The 23,327-nt window shown below is 46.6% G+C and overlaps 1 protein-coding gene across 2 annotated transcripts in view; it reads left to right on the top strand.

Annotated features, from left to right (window-relative positions):
- Nucleotides 1–23,327, top strand: part of LOC126538449 (putative fatty acyl-CoA reductase CG5065) — a 134,189-nt gene that overhangs the window by 47,893 nt on the left and 62,969 nt on the right. For both annotated transcript variants that reach the window (XM_050185291.3, XM_050185290.3), the window contains exons 2-3: nt 14,735–14,851; nt 22,194–22,310. In XM_050185291.3, coding sequence (XP_050041248.1) covers nt 14,750–14,851; nt 22,194–22,310 — 219 coding nt within the window. In that variant the 5' untranslated portion in view covers nt 14,735–14,749. The remainder of the gene's footprint in view (nt 1–14,734; nt 14,852–22,193; nt 22,311–23,327) is intronic.

The following is a 23,327-nucleotide window of genomic DNA, read 5'->3' as shown; positions in this document are numbered from 1 at the left end:
GCGCGAAAGTTCGTCTTGCATGCATTTGACAACACTGGTAGACTGTAACGTAGGAGTCCGAGAAACAGTACCCTGTAGAGCTGCATCATAGAACGGACTGGTGTACCCCAGTTTTTGCCGCAGAGAAATTTAAAGACCTGAGCAATGGCAACCAATTTCTTCTTTAGATAGACGCAGTGAGGGCTCCACGAGAGGTTGCGGTCAATGATTACACCCAGAAAGCGATGTGTCTTTGAATAGGATACCGCTTGACCATTGATTGAAACAGGATACGATGACATTTGTTTGCGCGTAAAGCCAACCAATGCGCACTTTTCAGTAGACACGCTGAGGCCTTGTTCTCGTAGATAAGACGCCGTCATGGTTGCCGCCCGCTGAAGCCTGGCTCGTACCTGAGGTCGAGTCACCGCAGAAGCCCAGATGCAAATGTCGTCGGCGTATATTGAAACGCGAACTGACCGCGGTAGGTACTCCGCTAGTCCTACCAAGACGAGGTTGAACAGAATGGGGCTCAACACTCCACCTTGCGGCACACCACGCCTGATGTAATGTTCCGAAGTTGGGCCGTCTTCAGTCTGTAAGAAAAAGCACCTCTCAGTTAAATAGTCCCGAATCCATTGATACATCCGGCCACCAACTCCAACAGCCTCAAGCGAGTTCAGTATGGCCTCATGAGCGACGTTGTCGTATGCTCCTTTAATATCTAGAAAAAGTGCCACTGATAGGCGCTTGAGGCGTTTTTGATTTTGGACCCAGGTTACGATGTCAATGACGTTGTCGATGGACGAGCGACCTCGACGAAAGCCCGTCATGGCGTCCGGATAGATGTTGAATCGCTCTAGGTACCATTCCAAGCGAGCAAGAATCATTCTTTCCATCACTTTACCGACGCAGCTCGAAAGCGCAATCGGACGGTATGATGAGAGCTCAAGCGGAGACTTTCCAGGTTTCAGAATGGGGATCAAGCGGCTCGATTTCCATTGTCTAGGAACGGCGCCGTTCTGCCAAGACTCATTGTAGTAGCTGAGCAGCTCATCACGTGCGTAATGTCCAAGGTGGCATAGGGCAGCATACGTGATGCCATCAGGTCCTGGTGACGACGAACGCCTGCAGGTCGCCAACGCAGCATCGAGCTCTTCGAGTGAAAAGAGCACGTTCATTTCTGGTACACGTGCCTCAGGGATGTCATTCAATGCTGCGTCAGTAATGGTGGCCGCGGACCCAGCAATCCGTGCACAGAACTCTTCAGCCACTTGAAGTTCCGAGCGGAGTTTGTATAGGGCCAGAGCAGCAAAGGGCTTCCTTTGATGCGGAGATGAGCGAAGTCCCCTAACAGTTCTCCATATGTGCGAGAGCGATTTTCGAGGATCAAGCGACTGACAGAAAGTTTTCCATCGCTTGTCATCCAGTTTATCTATACGACGCTGTACTTTCTTCTGTATGCGTCGTGAAGCCCTCAGATCCAAGACGGACTTCGTGCGCCGATACCTCCTCTCCGCCCGTCGGCGTTCCGCACGAAGCCTCTCCAGTTCCATATCCAAGTCTGTTCGCCTTGCTGACCTTGTGAGCGAGCAGATAGATGTTTTCAATGTCTCTGCGATTGCATCTTGGATAGTGTGTGAAAGGCCTTCTCGACATGCGTCATCCATATCCTTCTTAAACTTTGTCCAATCAACTATACGCAAGACAGTAGAAGAGCGTTGCTCAACTCCTCTGATCTTTATATATGTTGGAATATGGTCACTTCCATGTGTTTCAATGTCCGTAAACCAGTGGACGCTCGAGGCAAAGCACCGTGACACCAAAGTTAAGTCCAAGCAGCTACTATAGGTGGTGCCCCGCAAGAACGTAGGGCTGCCGTCATTCACACAGGACAAATCATGGTCGGCAGCAAAGGAGGCGAGACTCCTGCCTTTGGAATCAATTTTAGTGCTTCCCCATAGCTGGTGATGCGCATTGAAGTCACCTGTAATAACCCAGGGGCCATTGTTCATCAGTAATATTTTCTTGAGTCGTTCGCCGTCAAAGTGACCCGCTGGGGATATGTAGGCTCCAATTAGTGTGAATGACACATCTTTCTTTTGGATATTCAGGCAGACATATTGGTTGTCGTCGTGGGGCTCTACCGCGTTAGCGACATATGTAAAGTCCGTGCGGATGTAGATGATTACTTTCGTGCTCGCACCGCATGTGGACGAGACGAAAGATTCGTAACCGGACAGTCTGAGTGGAGTTGATGTATTTGGTTCGCAAATGACCAGTACGGGAAAGCGATTTGTAAAAATGAATTGGCGAAAGTCTGCTATGCGGGTCCTTAGACCCCTAGCATTCCACTGAAAGATCGACGCACTTTTAACTTCAGTGCGGAAGGGGACTATTGGTCGAGCCATGATGCTCAAACGATGCTAGCAAGCACTGGATTTAGTGCATCTAGTATTTGCAGAGCACTTCGAGCTGCTGGGGTTTGCAGCTTGTTCAGTATGATGCGCATTGTATTAATTAGCGATTGCAGCATATTAGCCACCTGCTTGTCTTGGTCGCACAAATCACTGACAGTAGACTTCGGGGGTTGTCCAGCAAAATTTTGCTGTGATTCTGTCGGTGGATGCTGTCGTTTCGGTAGAGCCGGCCAAGATTCTGCAGGTGTGGTCTTCTCAGTTGCGTTGTTCTTCGCGGTCCTTTCGACAGTGTCTGGCCCGGGCGGCAGAGGAGGAGGAGGTGTCGTAGGAAGTGGCATGCGCGTCGCAGAGACAACAGCCTTCCTTGAGGGGCGCCGGCGACGGGAACGTCGCTTCCTGACTTTTTCGGCTGCTTCGCGATGAGATGAATGATCTCTCGCCATCTCTTTCAAGATAGCCATTTCCTTCTTAATATGCGGGCATTTCCTCGAGGAAGCTTCGTGTGACCCTCCGCAGTTTGAACATTTCATTAGTGTCGCGCCACATTTATCTGCAGCGTGGGGCTCGGCGCAACGGGGGCATGCGGCCTGATTTTCACAGACGCTGCTCACGTGTCCCAGTCTCATGCATTTGCGGCACTGAAGAGGTTTCGCAATGAAAGGCCGCACTGCATGTCTGAAGTGTCCCACCTTAACATGCGAGGGTATATATTTACCCTTGAATGCAATCTTCACGCAGCGTGAACTGCCTAGCCGCTTGACATCAACAATGACCTCATCTTTGGCTGGCTTGATAAGAATCGGCAAGTCGTTAGTAAGGATGGCGACGTCTACGTCGTAGATAACGCCACAGACTACGTCAGATCCCAGAGGGATGTAAGAGCGCACCTGAATGCCATCGATGTCCGTTACGCTGCGTAGAGTGTTCAGAGCAGCCGCATGTTGGACATCAACCGCCAGTAGATTTTTCCGAGTGTTGACTCGAATGTCCGATATTTCATTTGGCACCAGGGCTTCCAGTGACATCGACACAGATTGCCTGTTGAGTAGCTTCATGTTGACGGTGGGAAGCAAGGGCACGAATATGATGGTATTGGCGTCCGGCCTCTGCGTGTGTCTTACTGTTTGCGTGCTTGATGATGAGGACGTCCTGGTGTTTCTTCTCTTCGCTCTGCGGCTCTGCACCAGCTGGAAGTCGTCATCGGAAGTGTCCTCGCTGCTGAGAGAGTAGACATGGGTGTCCTCGCTGTCGCTGTCGCTCTGCTGACCGTTCCGCTTCCTGGAGGCAGCCGCCGCTGACGCCGCCGTCGCCGGCAGACGTGCGGGGTCGTCCACTTCCATTACGACCGAGCAGGGAGCGAGGACCAGCGGATGAACTTAGATTTTCAGAGAAATAAACTGGAGCAAGGAAGAACAGCTCTGTGTCAAAAACACTTCGTCGTCGTCGTTTTTTTTGAAACTAGCGATGCTAATTAGCCCGGCAGCTGGGCCGAGATTTTGTAGCGATGCTTTGCGCTTCATTCTATGTTAACATCCACCGTTCATGTACAGCTGATCCCATTGATAACGCAGTCCGAGCGTCCCTCTGACGCTGACGAAACGCTGAAAGCGTGAAGAGCAATAGAAAAAGGCATCACTGCAGCATCGGGGCCCATACCTTCGCGCTTTGGAATGCCTGTTTTTCACGCAGCGGGCCCAGCTTTGAGCCTTCGCTGAGGTTTTAGCAACAACCTGCAGCCGATGTCGGCTGCAGTCGTGAATTCACCATAATTCTTTTTCTTCAGAAGCTGCGGTGCGGTTTAGGTGGGGAAGAAATGAAAAACGAAAAAAAGGCGTTCATGTAGCGCGCTATGGGTTCAGATGAAGGAAACTTCGAGTTTTCAGCGCAAAACATAGAGAGCGTGTCTGAATGTTTTGCGCACTACATTTCTCGTTTAATTACTCATGTGTAGCCTTGCAAAATGCTGCTCGCTCATAATTTGTAAGCGATTTCCGAGCCTCACACCAGATAACGTGTGAAGGCCTATTTTCCGGCACCTTAGTAGTGTGTGACGTCTTCAAATCCACATATTTCTCGTACGGGCTGCCTGTATGTGTGCAACATGCAGTGCTCTTGGATAAATGAAACCTGCGCAGTTGATGTATGAGTACATCTAGGAAAAAGCTGCTTACGTGACGCGAACCCAACCGTGGAAGAACGGGGGGACAATGCCTAATCAGTGACAAAGCATTCTTGCAGCGGAGCAGACCGCGTGGCTGGCCTCTCTTTGCAGCTGTGTGACCTCTTGCGTCATAAGGCCTTCGTCCATGCGTCAACTTCTCGGAGAGCAAACTCACAATGGGCGTGCTTCCAGGAAGCTTTTCGCGATGTCGTGGAGGCCTGGAATTCCCAGTTTTCCGCCTTGGTCGGAGTCTTTTGTTCATCCGCGTCAAGTCGTGCAGTGCGGTCGGTGGCCCTCGTTGAAACAACTCCACATAGGGGCCGTCCTACGCGGCACTCTCCTGCAAGCGCAACAACGTCTCAATAGCTTGTGCGACCTGTTTGTGGCAACGAGACTCGGAACCTGCCGCAGGGAGAACCTTCGGGGGAGTGTGTGAAATCGTTCGGGTTCTGTGGTTCCCGTTCTTGGGCGTCCACGCTTCGTCTCTTCGCTCGCGGTTCAAGCGCCTCGTAGAAGCTACTTAAGGGGTAAGTGCACTTTGCTTCTACTCAATACTCTACGAAATGCTTTATTCAGACTAAGGGAACGGCGGCTGGCTACGGACAGGCCTGGAAAGCGAAGCGGCGCGTGGCTCAGATCACGCGTGGCCTGCGCGAAGTGGGCCCGGAGATTGATCCGCCGAGGAATGACAGTCAGCTAGTGCCCTCTGTTAAGTAAAAAAAAAATGCTACTGTTTAATGTGACTCATCGTTATCACTGATTTTACACGTCATGTGTATGTAACATGGTCGTAATGTCGTCATGGCCGTTCAGTCATCGTCATTTAAGCTTCATCTGACTATCGTCGTGCCGTTGCCGTCACGTCTTTTACGCCCATCCGGTGGGCCAAGTCGACAAAAACTTGAGCCGCTATGTATGTACTCGTGAGCGATGGTGCCGTCGTGGTCGTTGCACAAAGCGTCATTCCAGCTTCGTCAACCGCCTCTCTTCGTGCCGCCGCCGTCAGGCCATCCTTTTCTTACTGGCTTCGTAATTCAATCGCCGTTCCGCCATTTCTATACTCGTGGTCATCCGATTGTCCTCATACCTTTTCATGCCATCATCGTCGTTGTGTCGTCGTCATACAATCGTAGTCATTCATTCGTCCTCATACCAATGGTGGTGATGCTGTCGCGGTCGTTCTATCGTCTTCGTTTAATAACATCATCTTCCAACTCTCGTCATGCCGCATTGTCACAAAGTCGTCGTCATAACAAGGTAATCATGCCAACGTCTTCATGCTGTCCCTTTTCCATCGTCATAACTTCAGTAACGTCATCCCATTGTCCTCCTACCATCGTCCTCATACTGCCTTCGTCGTTTCATCGACGTCAATCGGCCTTCGTGATTATATCGTAATTATATGCTCTCATGACTTCGTGATTATGCCGCCGCTATCGTGGCAACGTTGTCATATGGCGTTTTGTTCAGGCAGTCGCTGTCATGCATCCGTTGTCAGATCGTCGTCGCCGTGTCGTCCTCGTCATGCCATCGGTGTCACGCCGTCTTCGTCATGCACTCATCATCCAATGGTCATCATGCTGGAGTCGTCATGCTTTCTTCATTACACCAACGTCATCATTTAAGACTGGTCGTATGAGCGTAATCGTCCCGTCGTCGTCGTCATACCGCCTTTGTCGTCCCATCGACAGCGTTCCTTCTCCCGTTCCATAGTCCTTAGTACGTCGGCGTGGTGCAGTCGCTGGCACGCCGTCACTATGGCAAGTTAATGCCTTACCAACAGGAGAGGATACCGGATCAGGCCACGTATAACCGAACCAACAGAAGCTTTAGAATGATAACTAGAGATGTTAAACAAACTTGATTTGAGAAATATGGTGTGTTGCTATATGCTCGAATGCTAATCGCATTACTCTCGACTGTCATCATGAGATCAATTCTGCCATAATGTTTTTAAACATCTTTTTCCAAGAACCATTGTCGCTTGGAGTCCCTACCTGCAGATGCAAAAATACCCTAATGGCGCTGCAGATCATGCAGGAATTGACTAAAGCTGGACTCATCCATGACACCCACATAAATTCACGTTGGTTAGCCTCTATTTCTATGAGCCATTGGTTACATCAATTAGATATAGCGCCAATGCCAGAGAATACTCTATTTGTATCTTTTTCGTTTTGTTATTCCTCTAAAGAAAACTCAATAATCAGTCAACAGACGAACGCTGAAGCATTTCACCTTATCGCACTATGGTGTCGTGCTTAAAATTCAAGCCTAAATTGCTTGTCGCGCGTAGGCGAATCAAACTTGACGGATTCGTAATAATTCAAAAGACTTGGGAATTTCAACTTGCGTTTAGCACTTACCGCTTTTCATCTTTGCTCGTTGTATGGTCGTTGCTCTTCAAAGAAATAGCTGACTTTAAATACTGTGTAACTTGAAGTTTATCTTACCCACTGAATCGATAAACGAGAAGAAAGGGGCTGAACCGAGGGGCCCGATTTTCATTAGTCATATCATAAGAAGCCAACAAACAAAGATACCTAGTACAACATAGGGTAAACCATTACTTGTGCTTAATAAATGAAATAAAGAAACGATAAATTAATGTAAATGAAAGTGGATGAAAAAACAACTTGACGCAGGTGGGGAACGATCCCACAACCTTCGCATGTCGTGGGCGATGCTCTACCATCGCATGATATATGACCACTGAATCGATAGCTGTACAATTGGTGGTTGCAGGTGACGCCTGCATAGCGAAAGAAATTAGCGATTGCTTCCTTGCAGCACCAACTCAGCATTCTGTGGAGTAATTATGAGCGTAGCAGAAATTAGTGAATACTGCTTTTTTCGTTGTTGTTTTTTTCATACGTAGTACGAGGCACGTAGTAGGTATCCTCATTGTCCTCGGTCAGCTGAACTAGGCAACGGCTTCATATATTTAAAGATGGCGCACGTTACGTCAGGTGTGCGTGTGAAGTTTCATTCGTGCAAGTTAATTACAGCGTTATGCGAGTGTTGAGCTCGTGTTCTTGGGCCGCTTGGGAGAACGAGACGGGTTTTCATTGGGCACGAAATGAGGTTGAACGTCCGCAACGCCCTTCTTGGTCCGGAGGGACCTCTAAATAAATAAATAGAAGCGTGCGCACTTCGCCAGAACATCTGTAGGCGAAGTTTTATGCTGTGTGTTCATATTACTGGCAATTACAATTTCTTCATCGCTCGACAGAAACAGCTTTGCCGGAAATATGGCTACATTTTGTAACGTCGCTCAAAGGCTGCACGTTTCTTAAATTTTCAAGGCATAGCTAGATAATATTTCAGCCGTATATTAAGAGTGATTAGAGAAGAACGTAGCGTCTGCAGTGCGCGTTGCAGCCTACATAGTGTTTTGCAATTTTCCGGCGTAGACTGACGTAGAATCATCCAAATTATTGTTATAGAATTCCAGAAGTAGGTATTTAGTAATTTTTAGCCAACCAGACGCTCTTCTGAATAACATCCATGCCTTCTTCCTTTCTATTCTCCTTTTGCGTCCCAAGCAGTTTTACAAACATATCCTACCAACAAATATATTAGTCTAACACGACCTTAAGGGAAAGTTTTAGCTTGATCGGGTGCTCCTAGCTAAACATTAGAAATCGGCAATCGTTCTTCAGAGGAACCACTACACCAAATATCATGAGTTATGTTGAATTTATAATAAAAGGTTAAAACGTAGTGATTTCAGAAACCGATATTTTATTTAGGCTGTGTACCTTTCTGGCGTAAATTTTTAAACGCGAGATTTCGAAAAACAAAATCACATATAGGACTTTGTACCTTACCAATTTAAAACGATATCTCCCTTCTTTAAACTCCACCTAATAACACATCTAAAGCGGACAGCAATGATATGTCACAGGCCACCCTGGAATGTACCACTAATTCATGAATGCGATATTTCCAAAACCCTTCCAGACATTGTAAAAATTCACATTCGTTGTAACTGCATGCATAAAATTTGATCGCTCTTCATGCCACCACGCATGAAGTTTATAGAAATGCGATATTTGTTTTTCATGGCTGAGCTGGAGATTTGCAAACTTCATGCTTCTATTTCCTTTTTCCAGATTTACCAATTTCCTGTAACTGTTGTAAAACATTCTATGATCTAAATCAAAAACTATTGGCTCCAGTCACTGTAATGTTTCTCTCTTAAATGCAATAAATTTCATTCAAATCGGTTCAGCGCTCTTCTCATAAACGCATTCCTGCGTTTTGCATATATCTGAGTAGCCGGCGTCGGACCCGAGCTTAAGCTTCCACTTAAGCAATGCCGGTTCCGTAGGAAACCCGTGAAACAGCACGCTGACGTAAACGCAATTAAGCCCGTGGCGGCAGTGGTGTACAAATAAAAGAAATCACGAAAAAGAAAATATTCGGCTGAAGCTTCGCCGGAGCCGTTGTTCTGGCGAGACATCTCCGGAATTCCGACGAGCTGTCTGGCCAGGTGTCTAGCAAGACATCGATTCATTGCCAGCACAGAAAGTAGCTGGCCGTGTTCGAGATAACGCTGATATATAAGCGCACCCGCTTCCAAGTGCCGAGGTGAAGCGGCAGTCTCAAGGTCTGCGTCTTTTTGTTATTTTCTTTATTTGTGCGCCGTGGTATACGTCATAGCGGGAATTTCAAATTCATCACGCGCAATACGCCACGTGGTGGCGAAAAAAGGAAACTGAACGTAATGTCCCTAATTGCTTGCTGTATATGGGAATGTTAGCTGACGTTTACGTGCACTTACATCTCTTTAAAGTTTCTGTTGCGGCTGTTTCTGTTACAATGGTCCCTTGGTACCATTGTGAACGCTTTTCTCAGACCCTCGTTACTTGATAATCATCAGCCTGTTTTATGTCCACACCAGGACGAAGGCCTCTCCCTGCGATCTCCAATTACCCCTGTCCTGCGCCAACCGATTCCAACTAGCGCCCGCGAATTTTCTCATTTCATCGCTCCACCTAGTCTTCTGTCGCCCTCGATTGCGTTTCCCTTCTCTTGGTACCCATTCTGCAACCCTAATGGCCCAACGGTCATCTAACCGACCCATTACATGACCTGCCCAGCTCCATTTTTTTCTCTTGATGTCAATTAGAATACCGTCTATATTCATTTGCCCTCTGATCCAAACTGCTCTCTTCGTCTCTTCACGTTATGCCTAGAAATCTTCGTTCCATCGCACTTTGCGTGGTCCTTGACTTGTTCTCAAGCTTCTTTGTCAATCTGTCTCTGCCCCATATGTCAGCACTGGTAAAATGCTCTGATTGTACACCTTTTTCAATGATAATGGTAAGCTTCCAGTGAGGAGCTGGCATTGTCTGCCGTATGCGATCCAACCCATTTTTATTCTTCTGTGGATTTCCTTCTCATGATCAGGGTTGCCTGTCATTATTTGATCTAGGTAAACGTACTCGTTCACACTCTAGAGGCCTACTGGCGATCCTGAAATCTTGTTCCTTTGCCCGGCCATTTATCATTATCTTTGTTCTTCTGCGTATTAATCTTCATCCCAACTCTTAGTCTCTCTCTTAAGGTGCTTAAACATTTGTTGTAACTCGTCTGCATAGTTGCTAAATGGAACAATGTCATAGGGGGCAAACCGAAGGTTGCTGAGATATTCGCCGTCGATCTTTACCCCTAAGCCTTTCCAGTTTAATAGCTTGAATACTTCTTCCAAGCACGCAGTGAATAGCATTGGAGAGATGGTGTCTCGCTGTCTGGCCCCTTTCTTTATAGGTACCTTCCTGCTTTTCTTGTGTCGAAATAAGGCAGCTGTAGAACCACTGTAGATATTTCCCAAGGTACTTACGTAAGCGTTCTGTACTCCTACATTACGTAATGCCGCTATGACTGTTGGTATCTCTACTGAATCAAATGCCTTTTCGTAATCTATGAAAGCCATATAGAGAGGCTTATTATACTTTGAGGATTTCTCGATTACCTTATTAATATCATGGATGTGAATCATTGTAGAGTATCCCTTCCTGAAGCCAGCCTGGTCCCTTGGTTGTCTAAAGTCCAGTGTTGCCCTTTTCTATTGGAGAGTTTTTTGGTAAATATTTTATATAATAATGGGAATAAGCTAATGGGCCTATAATTTTTCCATTCTTTCACGTCTCACTTGATAATACTGGGTGGTATTTTCATAGGATGTTGATGTTTTTGAGAGCATTAGAATATTTTGTTATAAAGGCTGGTGGTCTCTCAGATTCAGATGTAGGTGCTTTCTTAGATAATTCCGACTGCGTCTCCAATGTTCACGCTACGTCATAAGCTCTGTCGAAAGGAACTTGTGGATAGTTGCTTTCTGCTAGCGTTGGTTTTAAGGTCATTTAGGCGGTGGATATAGTCGTTGTCTTCACTGCAGATTTTTCTTATTCGTTTGGCTTGTAGGACAAAAATTCCATGCTTGCAGTGTCGTGAGTGATGACTGTTGTAGTCTAAATAGTGCTGGCTATTTCCCGCCTTCCATGCATTTTTCCTGAATTTCACAGAACGTGTCTCACCAAGACAGCCGGCATGCAGAATAACGTCGTTCTTCTCACTTTCTGATTTTATGAGCCTTGGAAGGTCTGCATTAGGAATGTCAATGTCACAAATTACTCCAGCGATGGTGGTACCATCCGCTGGGACAATGAATCGAACGCTTATGTTGACCAGCTGCGATATCCGCTGTAGAGGGCTCAGCGCACTTATGGCGATCACGTCGATAGCTAAGATGTTTTTCCGTGTGTTTAGACTCACATCCTTGATCTCGTTTAGTACAGTGTTCTCGAGAAACAAGGACAGTATTTGCCTGTTGAGGCGCAGATTGCCACTCGAGCTCTGTGGCACAGACAGGATGGTATGAGGACATCGTTGAGGCGCAGTTATTACGGCAAATGAACTTGACACCGAAGATGCATTGACCATCCTTCACTTGGCTTTGCAGTGCAAGACAGGCTCAAAACCTTCTTGCAATGACTCGTCAGCTGATGCGGAGTACAGCTCAGTGTCCTCGCTGTCCCTAGATGTATTTCCTTGCTTCCTCGAAGCGATTCCCGCTGATGATGCGGACGGGACCTCGGGAGGTACCACATCCACTACCGCGATATGTGGGGCGGCAGATTACACAACAGACCTGGAAAGTCCAGAAAAGCAGAGACGGGCAGGTTGTGTGCCATAGAAGAAGCACTTCGTCGTCCTTCCCATGTAGAGGAGAAAGCTAGTATAGTGACTGTAAGAAGCAGAATTTCTATTTAGGGACTGTTATGTTTTAGCAATTTTGACCATAATTAGGCTTAATAATAACTGCAGGAAGTTTGCATGTCCGTAACAACCAGCCGTGGTTGCTATTGTGTAGGGCTGCTAGGCACGAGGTCGCGGGATCGAATCGCCGGCCACGGCGGCCGTGTTTCGATGTGGGCGAAATGCGAAAACACCCGTGTGCTTAGATTTAGGTGCACGTTAAAGAACTCCAGGTGGTCGAAATTAAGTAGTGCGTCACTACGGCGCGCCTCATAATCAGATCGTGGTTTTGCCACGTAAAACACCATAATTTTTTATTGTATGTAAGATATCATAATTATGTGAACTGCATGCATCCGTTATAGCATCCAAAGCGGACAAATTTGCTATAATTTACAGCTTCCTTAATTTGTCACAACGGTTTCGCAAAAGTCCTACTGACAGATTAATGGCATACACTTGAGAACGGTCCCTAATACATCAGTTATGTCCGCTGTAGATGTATTATTCGGTTAAGTTTAGAGAATTGATATCATTTTGTATTGCTGAGCAGCTGTAAAACTTAATCCATTTTAATGAAATTTTGCAATTTTCAAGAACTATTAAAAAATGGCGACTAGAATGAACATTTCGATTCCTACTATCCCTATATTGAAACTGTTCCATTTTAATGCAACAAACTTTCATCACATTCGGCGCAGCGGTTGCCACCAATTTCTTTGTTTTTGTCAATTTCTTTGACGATATGTGGTCAAGTAGTAAACGCAAGTCCGAAGAAAAATCAAGGACGCCGACCAAAAAAAAAAGTTGCTGTCAATAATTATTCGACGCTAATGCTTTGATACGGGAGTCTTGTTCACAAACGCTAAGTACGTGGAACAGCGGGCATAAGTACGTTATAGTGCCCGATCAAGCCATTTTCGTACGCAGGGAGGAGATTGCTGTCTGATTTCGCGTTTTTCATGTAGTCTGGATAGTGAGGGACTCGCTTGCATGTCACATCTTGATTAATGCCGCGAATTTGGCGTGTTGGTACATATTCGAAAAGGCAGCAGCGCAACAAACACGGACGGAGACGAGCGCTGAACGGAGGTGGACCGAAAGTTCCCGAGACGGCGATGCGTGAAACGGTCGCGCACCGGCCGGGTGTCGATGCCGTTTCACGCGTCGCCGTCTCGGGAACGTCCGGTCCGTTCAGCGCTCGTCTCCGTCCGTGTTTGTTGCGCTGCTGCTTTTTTAAATGTCACATGCGCTCAAATTCAGGCCCATACCTATTACCCGAGCTAATTAAACAGTACACAAATTGCCAGTTATAGCATCCGTGCATTTCTCACACACTGTTTCCGGTTCTCTTTCATCTATTATCAAAATTTATGTTGCACACTGTTTCGTCATGCTGGGAAACCGAGATATGTTGATGTAAAGGAGCAAATTATTTTTATGATCCGAACATCTTCTATCATCATTTTTCAAACTCCTTGCTTACAACAACGCCTGAGCAGTCACGCCCTTGACCACGATGCTGCCGCTCAAATGGGTTTTAGATTTGCACAGAGCTGAGTGGACAGAGCTGCGCACGGCTCCGTCCACTCCATATACTATTGACCCGACGCCATGTTCAAGCTGCATGACAACATAACTGACCCAGAATGGTTTTCGGTACGTTTTGGGCATGACTCTCATTTATGTGTATTCAGATATGTCCGTACTGCTAAACAGTGCATGGGCCATTGTCAGGCTGTCCTTTGTCTTCAGTCTTGGCGTTCCCTGACGTACGTAATGGAAAAAAATGCTACAGAACACAATAAAAATAAGGTCCAATCCAATGCCTTCTTTTATGTACCTTCAGCTGAATTTAATCCGTGATTTCTTAAGCGCCCTGATTTTAGTCTAGCCAAGTGACCGGACTTTTACTTTAGTGCACATATGTGACTGAAATATGTGATGCTGAGTACCTTACTTGGCTCTTTAGTGTAGTATGAGTGCACTTACGTGACTGCATTATTTTTATTACGATCTATTCCTTTTTTTAAATCCCTGTGTGAAAAGGAGTAGCCGGCGCCAGTTAAAGGCGACAACATCTCGTAAATACCACACAGTGAAAAAGAATGTAGCGCTGCACTGTGACGCGCAATGAAAGCGAAGGCTTGGCGGCGCCTTCCGACACAACACGCGCCCTTCTCTCCGCAGTGCGCAGTCAGGTTATCCATTGTCGGTGCCGCACAGGGAGACTTGACGCATATTTCGAGTATAAGCGCAGTTCCCAAGAAGTGAAGGAACGCTAACTGAAACATTGCTGACGTCTGGAAAGTCCGGAGAACTATTGCAAATGGAATTGCAGGATATTATTGCGTCACATTCAGATCGCACACTCGACAGCACTTCTCGACTTTGTGTCCAATAAATATTACTTGTGATATTTATAAACGCGAATATTATGGATAAAAAACGTCACTGCGCACGCAAACCGTCGATTTTACGACTGCATACGGTAGTGACAAGATATTTATGCTTTTACGACTAGCCTAAACCTTGCGTTGTCATATGCATACTCAATAAGATTTCACTATGTACGACACTCGGTTATCTCATCAATATTGAAGAACACAAGTACCTGTGAGTCGCACCACGAGCTACTATAATATACAGCATTTGGAAACACTGCACGGTCTTTCATGTATGGTGCCTGCGACATTCGCTTCGATTTTCATTAATGCGCTAAGGTAGAATACAATCTAGCCAATGTGCTGATGGTACGGCTCGAGGTGGAAGCTCTTTTGCGTTGCCTTTGTCGCACACAATCAATTTGTTTTTCTTTCTTCTGTTTTGCTTTTTTTTTTCTTGCGGTCAACACAACGGAGTGGTCAGACAAGGCGCAGCGTTAATTCTAGGCGTTGTCTTCCCGCAGTTTAAACGAGCCCCGATGAACGGTGCGAAGAGCAAGCGAGGCGGTCACTCGCCCATCGACCACTTCTTCCGTGACCGGGCTGTCTTCATCACTGGAGGAACTGGCTTTCTGGGCAAGGTGAGCTTTGTTTTCTTACACCCTAGTCAAGGCTCTTGGCCTGATAGTACACGCCCGTTAACAAAGAGAAAGAAGCACAAACCGGGTGTGTGTGCGGCGACTGTCTCTAGTTATTGACGATGTAGGGTTCGAGTCACAACGGTACACTTTGATGGCCTAGGTTTCTCACAGGGGCTGCAGGATACGGGGCGTCGTGGAGTCGGGTGCCACACAGAGGGTCACGCTCTAGCCTACGCCACCGGTGCGTCTCGAAACGGGTAGCTGGGCTCAGCTACCGGGACGTCACACGAAGGCTAAGCTGGCACAGGCCGTCGTCCGATCTTTTTTGACAAGAGTTGCTTCCTTGCTGATTAGTACGAGGTAGGAAGGTTGGAGCAACGTAACGGTGGGTTTGCTTACATCGGAGAAACGAACTCAGCTACAGGTAAAGACAGTCATACTTGCAGGACTTACCAGTACAGCACATGTTACATTGTGGCACGCAGCTACATCGTTCTCAGAGCACGCTACATTCTGGCAGAGCAGGCTAAATCCTTCTGGGCGGGCACACACCATACCGAGGACGTCTCTTAAGTACCCTCCCTCTTCCCTAGATCACTTGCTAGGGAAACAGGTAATGTCCCAATCGGCCAGAGTGGTAGTCGTGTAGATGTCAAATTCCGCCTCCGAGGAGAAGAATGTCAACACGAAGTACCCGTGCCGCCTGTGAGGTGCTCGGGCAATGCGAGAAGCCACATACTCCTTTCTCAAATCCCCAGCGATGACAGGGAGCGGTCACCAACACAAACCGCCACAAGTAATGCCGCTCCCTAAACTTCCCCACCATTTCTTGACTGAATTAAAGACAAGGAAAACCCCAACCAAAATTTCTTTTAAAAACCCGACGTCTCGGAGTCCGGCCGGCTCCTTCTTCAGGGTGGAGATGGCGTGAAGGCGTGGCAGTGCTTACATGCCTTTTTGGCGCCTGAATTGACAGGCGCGCAGACACTTTTCGTCTACCTTGAGCTATAAACACTGGGCAATGTGCTTCTAGCGAACGACTGATGTTATCCAGAGTCTTCTGGATGTGCCAGGATTCCAAAAGGAACCGCCGCCGATGGTTGTTTACTCTCTCCAACACGACAGTGCCGTCGGGGCTAATACGGTGATCAAAAAGCTCGGTCTCCTGCCACAGCAACGCGTTCTCTGTTTAGGTGGCGAAGGTCGTTCTGGTGTTGACGAATTCCTTCCGGGAAGTTTTTAGTCTCGCCAGCATACGACGCTGGGCAGTCTGTGCAGACCATCTTGTGCACAATGCCCTGCGCATTTTCGACATAAACGATGTCTTTTGGCCGAGGGAGGAAATAGCCAGAGAGGCTTGATTGTGAGCGACCCTTGCCGCTCGCAGCACACGCGCTAATATCTCGCTCACGCGGCGTACACGTATGGCATCGAGGCACGGCGCCGTTGTCTGTGGGGGTGCGGCTTCCGCCGTCTTCCTTTCATTATCGTTCCGTCACTGGAGGGCGCGGTGAGGCTTAGTTCCACTAGTCTGTAGAACTGCTTATTGAAAGAGAAATGCTTGAAAGGCACAAATGCAATAACCAACAGAACTGATTAATAGAAAAGGGAGTGCGTTCTTAGTGTTGAGTCATGTCGAGCGCACCACGTGTCAGACAGCGCGAAGCGCACAGGCGCACTAGTGAACAGCGAAATGCGAGCCCAACGCAAGTAGGACTGCTATATGGGAGCCGCACTCTCGGCCACAGCCGCCGACCTTACCATGAAGGACATCGAAATGCGGGCGCTTTGCACTTTCGCCCGCATTCTTTGTGCACTACGTGGACGATTGTTCATCATTGGTGAAGTCATCTGAGGTAGACAACTTGCTCGCGTACTTGAACTCCATAGAGCCCGCTACACAGTTTACAGTGGAACGTGAAATTCTGGTTCTCTTTGTCTCTTAGATGTCCTCATGAAAAGGGTGACCGAACCTTTCCTTTTCCACATCAAGACAACTAACACATATAGGATGGCATCTTCACTTCAATTCTAGTCACCCCACCAGACACAAGTATTGCGTAATGTGAAACCTCATTAACAGGGGCGAAATAGTTTGCTCGTCTCCGCCCCTCCAAAAGGAAGAAAAGAACACAGTAATCTGTCACATGATCTTAGCTTCTAGCGCGAAGTGAACACGGACACAGAAAGGAGCAGACATGACGAGCGCTAACTCTCAACTAAATTTTTATTAAAACGAAGAACATATATATATAGGTGATTGCAAAAACCGTAGAATAAGAACATGACAAGACATCTGTCACCTTAGGAGGAACGGTTGGATAGATGGACGTTATGAGCGTCCCCTTTGGAACGGGGCGGTTGGTTGCACCGCTAAGCTCTTGCTATTATACTGCCTAATGTCCTACTTAGTTTGAAAAGGCAAAAGAAAAAAAAACGATGAATTCACATAACCAAATTTTCTGACCACCTATTCCGATCTTTAATTTTGTACTCCTCCGTTGTTTGTCCTTTCCCTGCTTTTCTTCAACCAATCTTCCCATCGCGTCTTACTAATCTCTATTGCGGATATGTTTACTTTTCCCCTGCTCTCACGGAACCCAAGGGCATCAAGGAGGCCAGTGGTGCCTAAATGGACCGCTGGGCAGACATCTTCGCACTCTAATAAAACATGCTCCATTTTTTCCCTAGCTTTACCGCAGCAAGCACATGCTTCTTCTTCGTTCTTATATATAGCTTTATACGTGTGTGTTCTAAGGCACCCTCACCTCGCTTGGAAAAGTAATGAGCTTCCCTTCGAGTTATCATAAATTGTTCCTTTCCTGATTTCGTTTTTTCCTCTTAAGTTGTTACTCATGGCAGGTTTCTTTTCCGTTGCCGCCCCCCATGAAATTATTTCAGCCTCTCTGACTTTCTTCTTGACGTTCTTTGTTGCTGTGTTGCCCACCCTACAGGCCGCATACTTGATGGTAAGCTTCCTAGTTCTTTTCCTCCACTGTGAATCTATGTTTTTCCTGTACAAATACCTCAACACTCTTCCAGACCATTCACTTTCTTCCATATTCCTCAGTTCTTCTAAGAACTGAGGAACTAGTGAGCCTAATACATTGCTGAATAACGGACCTATTCTCTGCTATAGAGGTCTCCAAGATATGAAGTAATACGGGGCAGGATTCCTAATCCATAAGGACATAGCGGGCAACATTGACTAATTCTACCGCATCAATGAGAGCGTAGCTGTAGTCGTAACGTAACTTAATGGGATGTATAGATTAAATGTAGTACAAGCCTGCGCTCCAACATCCAGTCACGATGATGAGTAAGTAGATAAGTTTTATGCAGATGTTGAATTCGCGATGAGAAAAGTGTGAACTCAGTGTACTGTAGCAATGGGCGACTTCAATGCAAAAGTGGGGAAAGAACAGGCTGGTGAACAAGCAATTGGCAACTACGGCGTCGATTCTAGGAACGCTAGTGTAGAGATGCTGGTACAATTCGCAGAAGAAGCTTCGAATAATGCACACATTTTTCACGAAGCGCAGCAACAGAAAGTGGATCTGGAAAAGCCCTAATGGTGAAACAAGAAATGAGATTGACTTCATAGTTTCTGCTGATCCCAGCATAGTGCAGGATGTAGAAATGATAGGTATGATAAAGTGAAGTGATCAAAGGTTATAAGGGCTAGGATTCACCTCAATTTGAAGAGAGGAAGAGCTGAATTGGTCAAGAAGAAATAGGTCAACCTAGAGGCAGTAAGGGTAAAAGTAGACAAATTCAGGCTGGTACTTGCAAACAAATATGCTGCCTTAGAACAGAGAGGTGATGATGGCATAGAGCCAATGAATGAAACCGTAGCTAGGTTGGCTTCAGAGGCAGCAATTGAAGTGGGAAGGCAAGGCACCAAGGCAACCAGTAGGCAAGCTCTCTCAAGTAACAAATGACCTAATGAAGAAAGGACAAAAAATTAAAGTGTCCAACTCAAGAGATAGGATAAAATTCGTGGAACTGTCAAAACTGATTAACAAGGCGAAAATAAGGGATATTCGAAACTATAACGAGGGAAAGACTGAAGAAGCCGTAAAACATGGACGCAGCCTGAAATAGGTGGGAAAGAAAGTTGGCATAGGACAAACCAAGATGTATGCACTGAAAGATAAGCAGGGTAATATCATCAGCAATCTCGAAGATATAGTAAAATCAGCGGAAGAATTCTATACTGACCTGTACTGTACCCAGGCGAGTCAGGATACCTCAATTAGAAACAGTAATGAAGAGGATATAGGAATTCCTCCTATAGTTAGTTATGAAGTCAGAAGGGCCTTGCAAAAAATGAAACGAGGAAGAGCGGCAGGAGAAGATGGAATAACAGTCGATTTAATCAAAGACTGAGGAGACATATTCCTTGAAAAACTGGCAGCTCTTTATACGAAGTGTCTATTCGCTGCAAGGTCCCAGAAAACTGGAACAATCCAACCATTATACTAATCCACCAAAAGGGAGACGTTAAAGAATTGACAAATTATAGGCCCATTAACTTACTCCCAGTATTGTATAAAATATTTACCAAAATAATCTCCGATGGAATAAGGACAACACTGGAATTTAGTCAACCGAGGGAGCAGGCGGGTTTCAGGAAAGGTTACTCTACAATGGATCACATCAATGTCATCAATCAGGTTACCGAGAAATCCGCAGAGTACAATAAGCCTCTCTATATTGCTTTCACAGATTACGAAAAGGAATATGACTCAGTAGAGTTACTAGCAGTCATAGAGGCATTACGTAATCAAGGAGTACAGAACACTTACGTGAATACCTTGGAAAATATCTACAGAGGTTCTACAGCTACCTTAATTCTACACAAGAAACGCAGGAAGATACCTATAAAGAAAGGTGTCAGAGAAGGAGGCACAATCTCTCCAATTCTCTTCACTGCGTGCTTAGAAGTATTCAACCTATTAAACTGAGAAGGCTTAGGAGTAAAGATCGACACTGAATATCTGAGCAACCTTCGGTTTGCCCATGACATTGTTCTACTCAGCAACAATGCAGGCAAGTTACAACAAATGATTGAGGACCTTAACAGAGAGAGTAAGAGTTGGATTGAAGATTAATATGCAGAAGAACAAAGATAATGATAAATAGCAGGGCAAAGGAACAAGAGCAGGATCGTCAGTCGGCCTCTAGAGTCTGTGAAGGAGTACGTTTAACTAGGTCAAATAATCACAGGGAACCCTGATCATGAGAAGGAAATTCACAGAACAAAAATGCGTTGCATCGCATACGGCAGACATTGCCAGCTCCTGACATGAAGCTTCCCATTCTTATTGAAAAGGAAGGTGTACAATCAGTGCATTTTACCAGTGCTGACATATGGGGCAGAAACTTGGAGACTGACAAAGAAGCTTGAGAACAAGTTACGACCGCGCAAAGAGCGATGGAACGAAGATTTGTAGGCATAACTTTAAGAGACAGAAAGAGAGCGGTTTGGATGAGAGTAAACGGGTGTCGCCGATATTCTAACTGGCATCAAGCGGGAAAAAATGGAGCTGGGCAAGTCATCTAATGCGCCGGTTGGATGACTGTTGGAGAATGTTGGTTACAGAATGGGTACCAAGAGAAGGACAACGCAATCGAGGGCGACAGAAGACTATCTGGCGCGATGAAATTAGGAAATTCCCCTCTAGGCATTGGAGTAGAAAAGCGGCGGCCATGACCGAACACAACTACGACCCCGCTAGCTCGGTGTTGTGAAACGGGAAAAAGAAATAACCTACATTCGCTGTGAATAAAACGTATGGACTGCCGTTTCATCGCCTCTGACCGGGCCCATATGTTGTCACCATCGGGGAATAAAAGAGGCAGGAAGAAAACACGTCGGGACAATCTGGCTCCAAAGAATGGAACTCGAAAACGACAGATGGAAACAAGTGGCACCAACCGACATGGCCGATTCGAGCGACGCCGAGATTTCCTTTATGGAAGTATGTGTCACTTGTGACGACGAGTACCTTCGGCATCAGTCCATAATTCCTTCCCAAAGAACCCTTCTCCTTGCTGTGAAAATTCTTCATTTTAGCATTCCAAACAAGTGGACCCTGCACAACTTGACTGGTGAACAGCTACTTGAAGACCGCGCGAGACATTGCAAACTGGCAGCGCACATCGTCTGCTGCAAATGTCTGCTGGAACCGTCTGCTCCAGCAGGCGAGTTCCCCGCACCGCCCGCGCTTCGACCACGCCTCTGCCACGTGATCTCTACGTCACTGCTCAAGGCGCTCCGCCATTGGTTGCCGCTCTCGCCGCTCGGGAATTTTTCCAAATGTTGCGGTCATGATCACAGCGGCGCGCGCCGCTTGGAAAACTGGTATTAGGAAAGGGGCTTGCTCAGGCGGCGGGCGCTGCGTCGTTTCTGGCCCAAAATCGCTTGCATGTGAAAGCTTTGGTCACGCAGCGGCCGCTGCGTGAGCAATGCACATGCAAGCAATTTTGGGCCAGCGCGGCATCCGCCGCGTGAGCAAGCCTCCTTCCCCAATACGTTTTCCGAGGGCGGGTCTACCTCAAGTCCCTTTCGGCGTCCCATTGTCGGCAGGAACGAGGCAGTACCGGTGCTGACGTAAACCGCGTCGCTACCCTCTTTCGTCGAAGCAGAAGTCCAAGCTGCATAAACAGGTCTCCACGGCAGGGGTCAGCAGTTCTGCGGAATTCTGAAGACTGCCAGTGGATTCGTCGTCGTGCTCTGTGCCCCTGGACTCTTCAGTTCGACCCACGAAAAGGGTTCAGCAGTTTCCTGGAACTTTGCAGGTTGTAACCAAGGGCAACAACATAATAAGAACGAGGGGGAAGGGGTGCCAGCGCCCGCTGCCTCGATGTAGGCACGCAGTGTGGCACAACATCGGGGAATACGCCAAACGGAAGGGCTAAAAAACAAACCTGACCAATTATTTATTATCCTAATCATTTAAAATTTGTTGGTTAACTGTCTGCCTATTCCTAGCCGCAAGTGCCGCATGGGCGTTTCTATTTATTGGCGAGCTTATAACAAAGTTCTTATAACTGATAAAAAGCCTTCGTTGAAACGTGTTGTATGCACGTGTGCAAGCGGGCCGTCGTTAGTGCCGAAGAGGGAGACTTGCTATTCGTTTAGGTTTACGCACGGCTGTCAAGACGCAAACGAATTCCACCGGTCTCCCGTGTTTCGCCTGAATTACATACTCTTGTCAATTCGCGTTTTCTTTTACGCTTCTAATGAACCTGTGTCGCCTTACTGTTCGATGTTGCGCTAATGCGCTGTACTTATTTTCTCCAATCTATTTTCACTGTGTTTTCCCTGGTTGTGCAGATCCTTATCGAGAAACTTCTTCGATCATGTGCCGGGCTGAAGACTGTCTATGTCCTTCTGCGTGCCAAAGATGGCGTTCAACCTAGCGACCGGCTCAAAGAGATGTTCGAGTGCCCAGTAAGTCACTTCTGTAGAACGCAGTTTTCCCATTTTGTGGCACGTTTTTCATTAATGGAATTGACGCCAAAAAACCAGTGCCGTTGATGCCGCCGCATGGGGTGTTTTCGCTCCAGGTGACTACCCGACACAGACATTTGATGGACGTATATTTAGATTTTAGAACGAGAGACAAGACTAAAAAAAAACTGTCTACGGAAAAGCTTATTACATCCGGTGCGGCTGAGTTGCGAAAGTCTAGCATTTCCTGCGCCGCCGACACGACCAGTATAATTCACAAATTGAAATGTGTTAACCGAGTCTCGAAGGGGCTGACAACTGGCCAAAATGTGACACATTGATGGAAGTTGAATGAGCATGACTTAATGATAGAATCCAACACGCTGATCGCGATTTAAGTAGGAATTACAATTTTAAATTTGCAAAGACATTCTAAAAAAAAACAGTAAGTGGCGAGGCCTGGCGGTGAAAGCATGATACTTCGGATGTAGTCTCAGATTACAGCACGTAAGTCTACTGTTAAGTACAGCATAATTATTGCCTAAAATTCCAGTTGCTATATTGTTACACTGGCGCTTTATTTTATGCTTCGGAAATCAAAAGCACATCCATAGCTAGAGCAACACGCTGAACTGCATATCACGTGTAAAAGCGTCGTTGCGTTTTCGATCCCACTGGTTTCGTTTCGACTGGTTAAACGCCAAAACAGTCGGACGAACGCCAATTTAGAAAACATGAATCGGCTTGATAAACAAAATCATTTCTCACAGCTAAGGCAGCACTAGTCGTCTGCCTTGCGCTAATGCCGGCGTATAACCGCTATCGCGCTAACCTATCACCGTTTTCAGCACGCTTCCAGTGAACGACTACATCCTCACTGCAAATTAAAACATTATGTTAAAAAACGTTCCACGGCGTTTTCCACGTTACCACTTCATGATTACACTCTGACCGGCGAGCTTTCCATTGCACTATAAAAATGGGTACCACGAAAATTGGTTGTTAGACCATTTAAGT

The sequence above is a fragment of the Dermacentor andersoni genome, chromosome 4 (genome assembly GCF_023375885.2).
Source record: "Dermacentor andersoni chromosome 4, qqDerAnde1_hic_scaffold, whole genome shotgun sequence".
NCBI lineage: Eukaryota > Metazoa > Arthropoda > Arachnida > Ixodida > Ixodidae > Dermacentor > Dermacentor andersoni.
The sequence above is the reverse complement of the archived record's forward strand: the minus strand, read 5'-3'. Positions and strand labels throughout refer to the sequence as shown.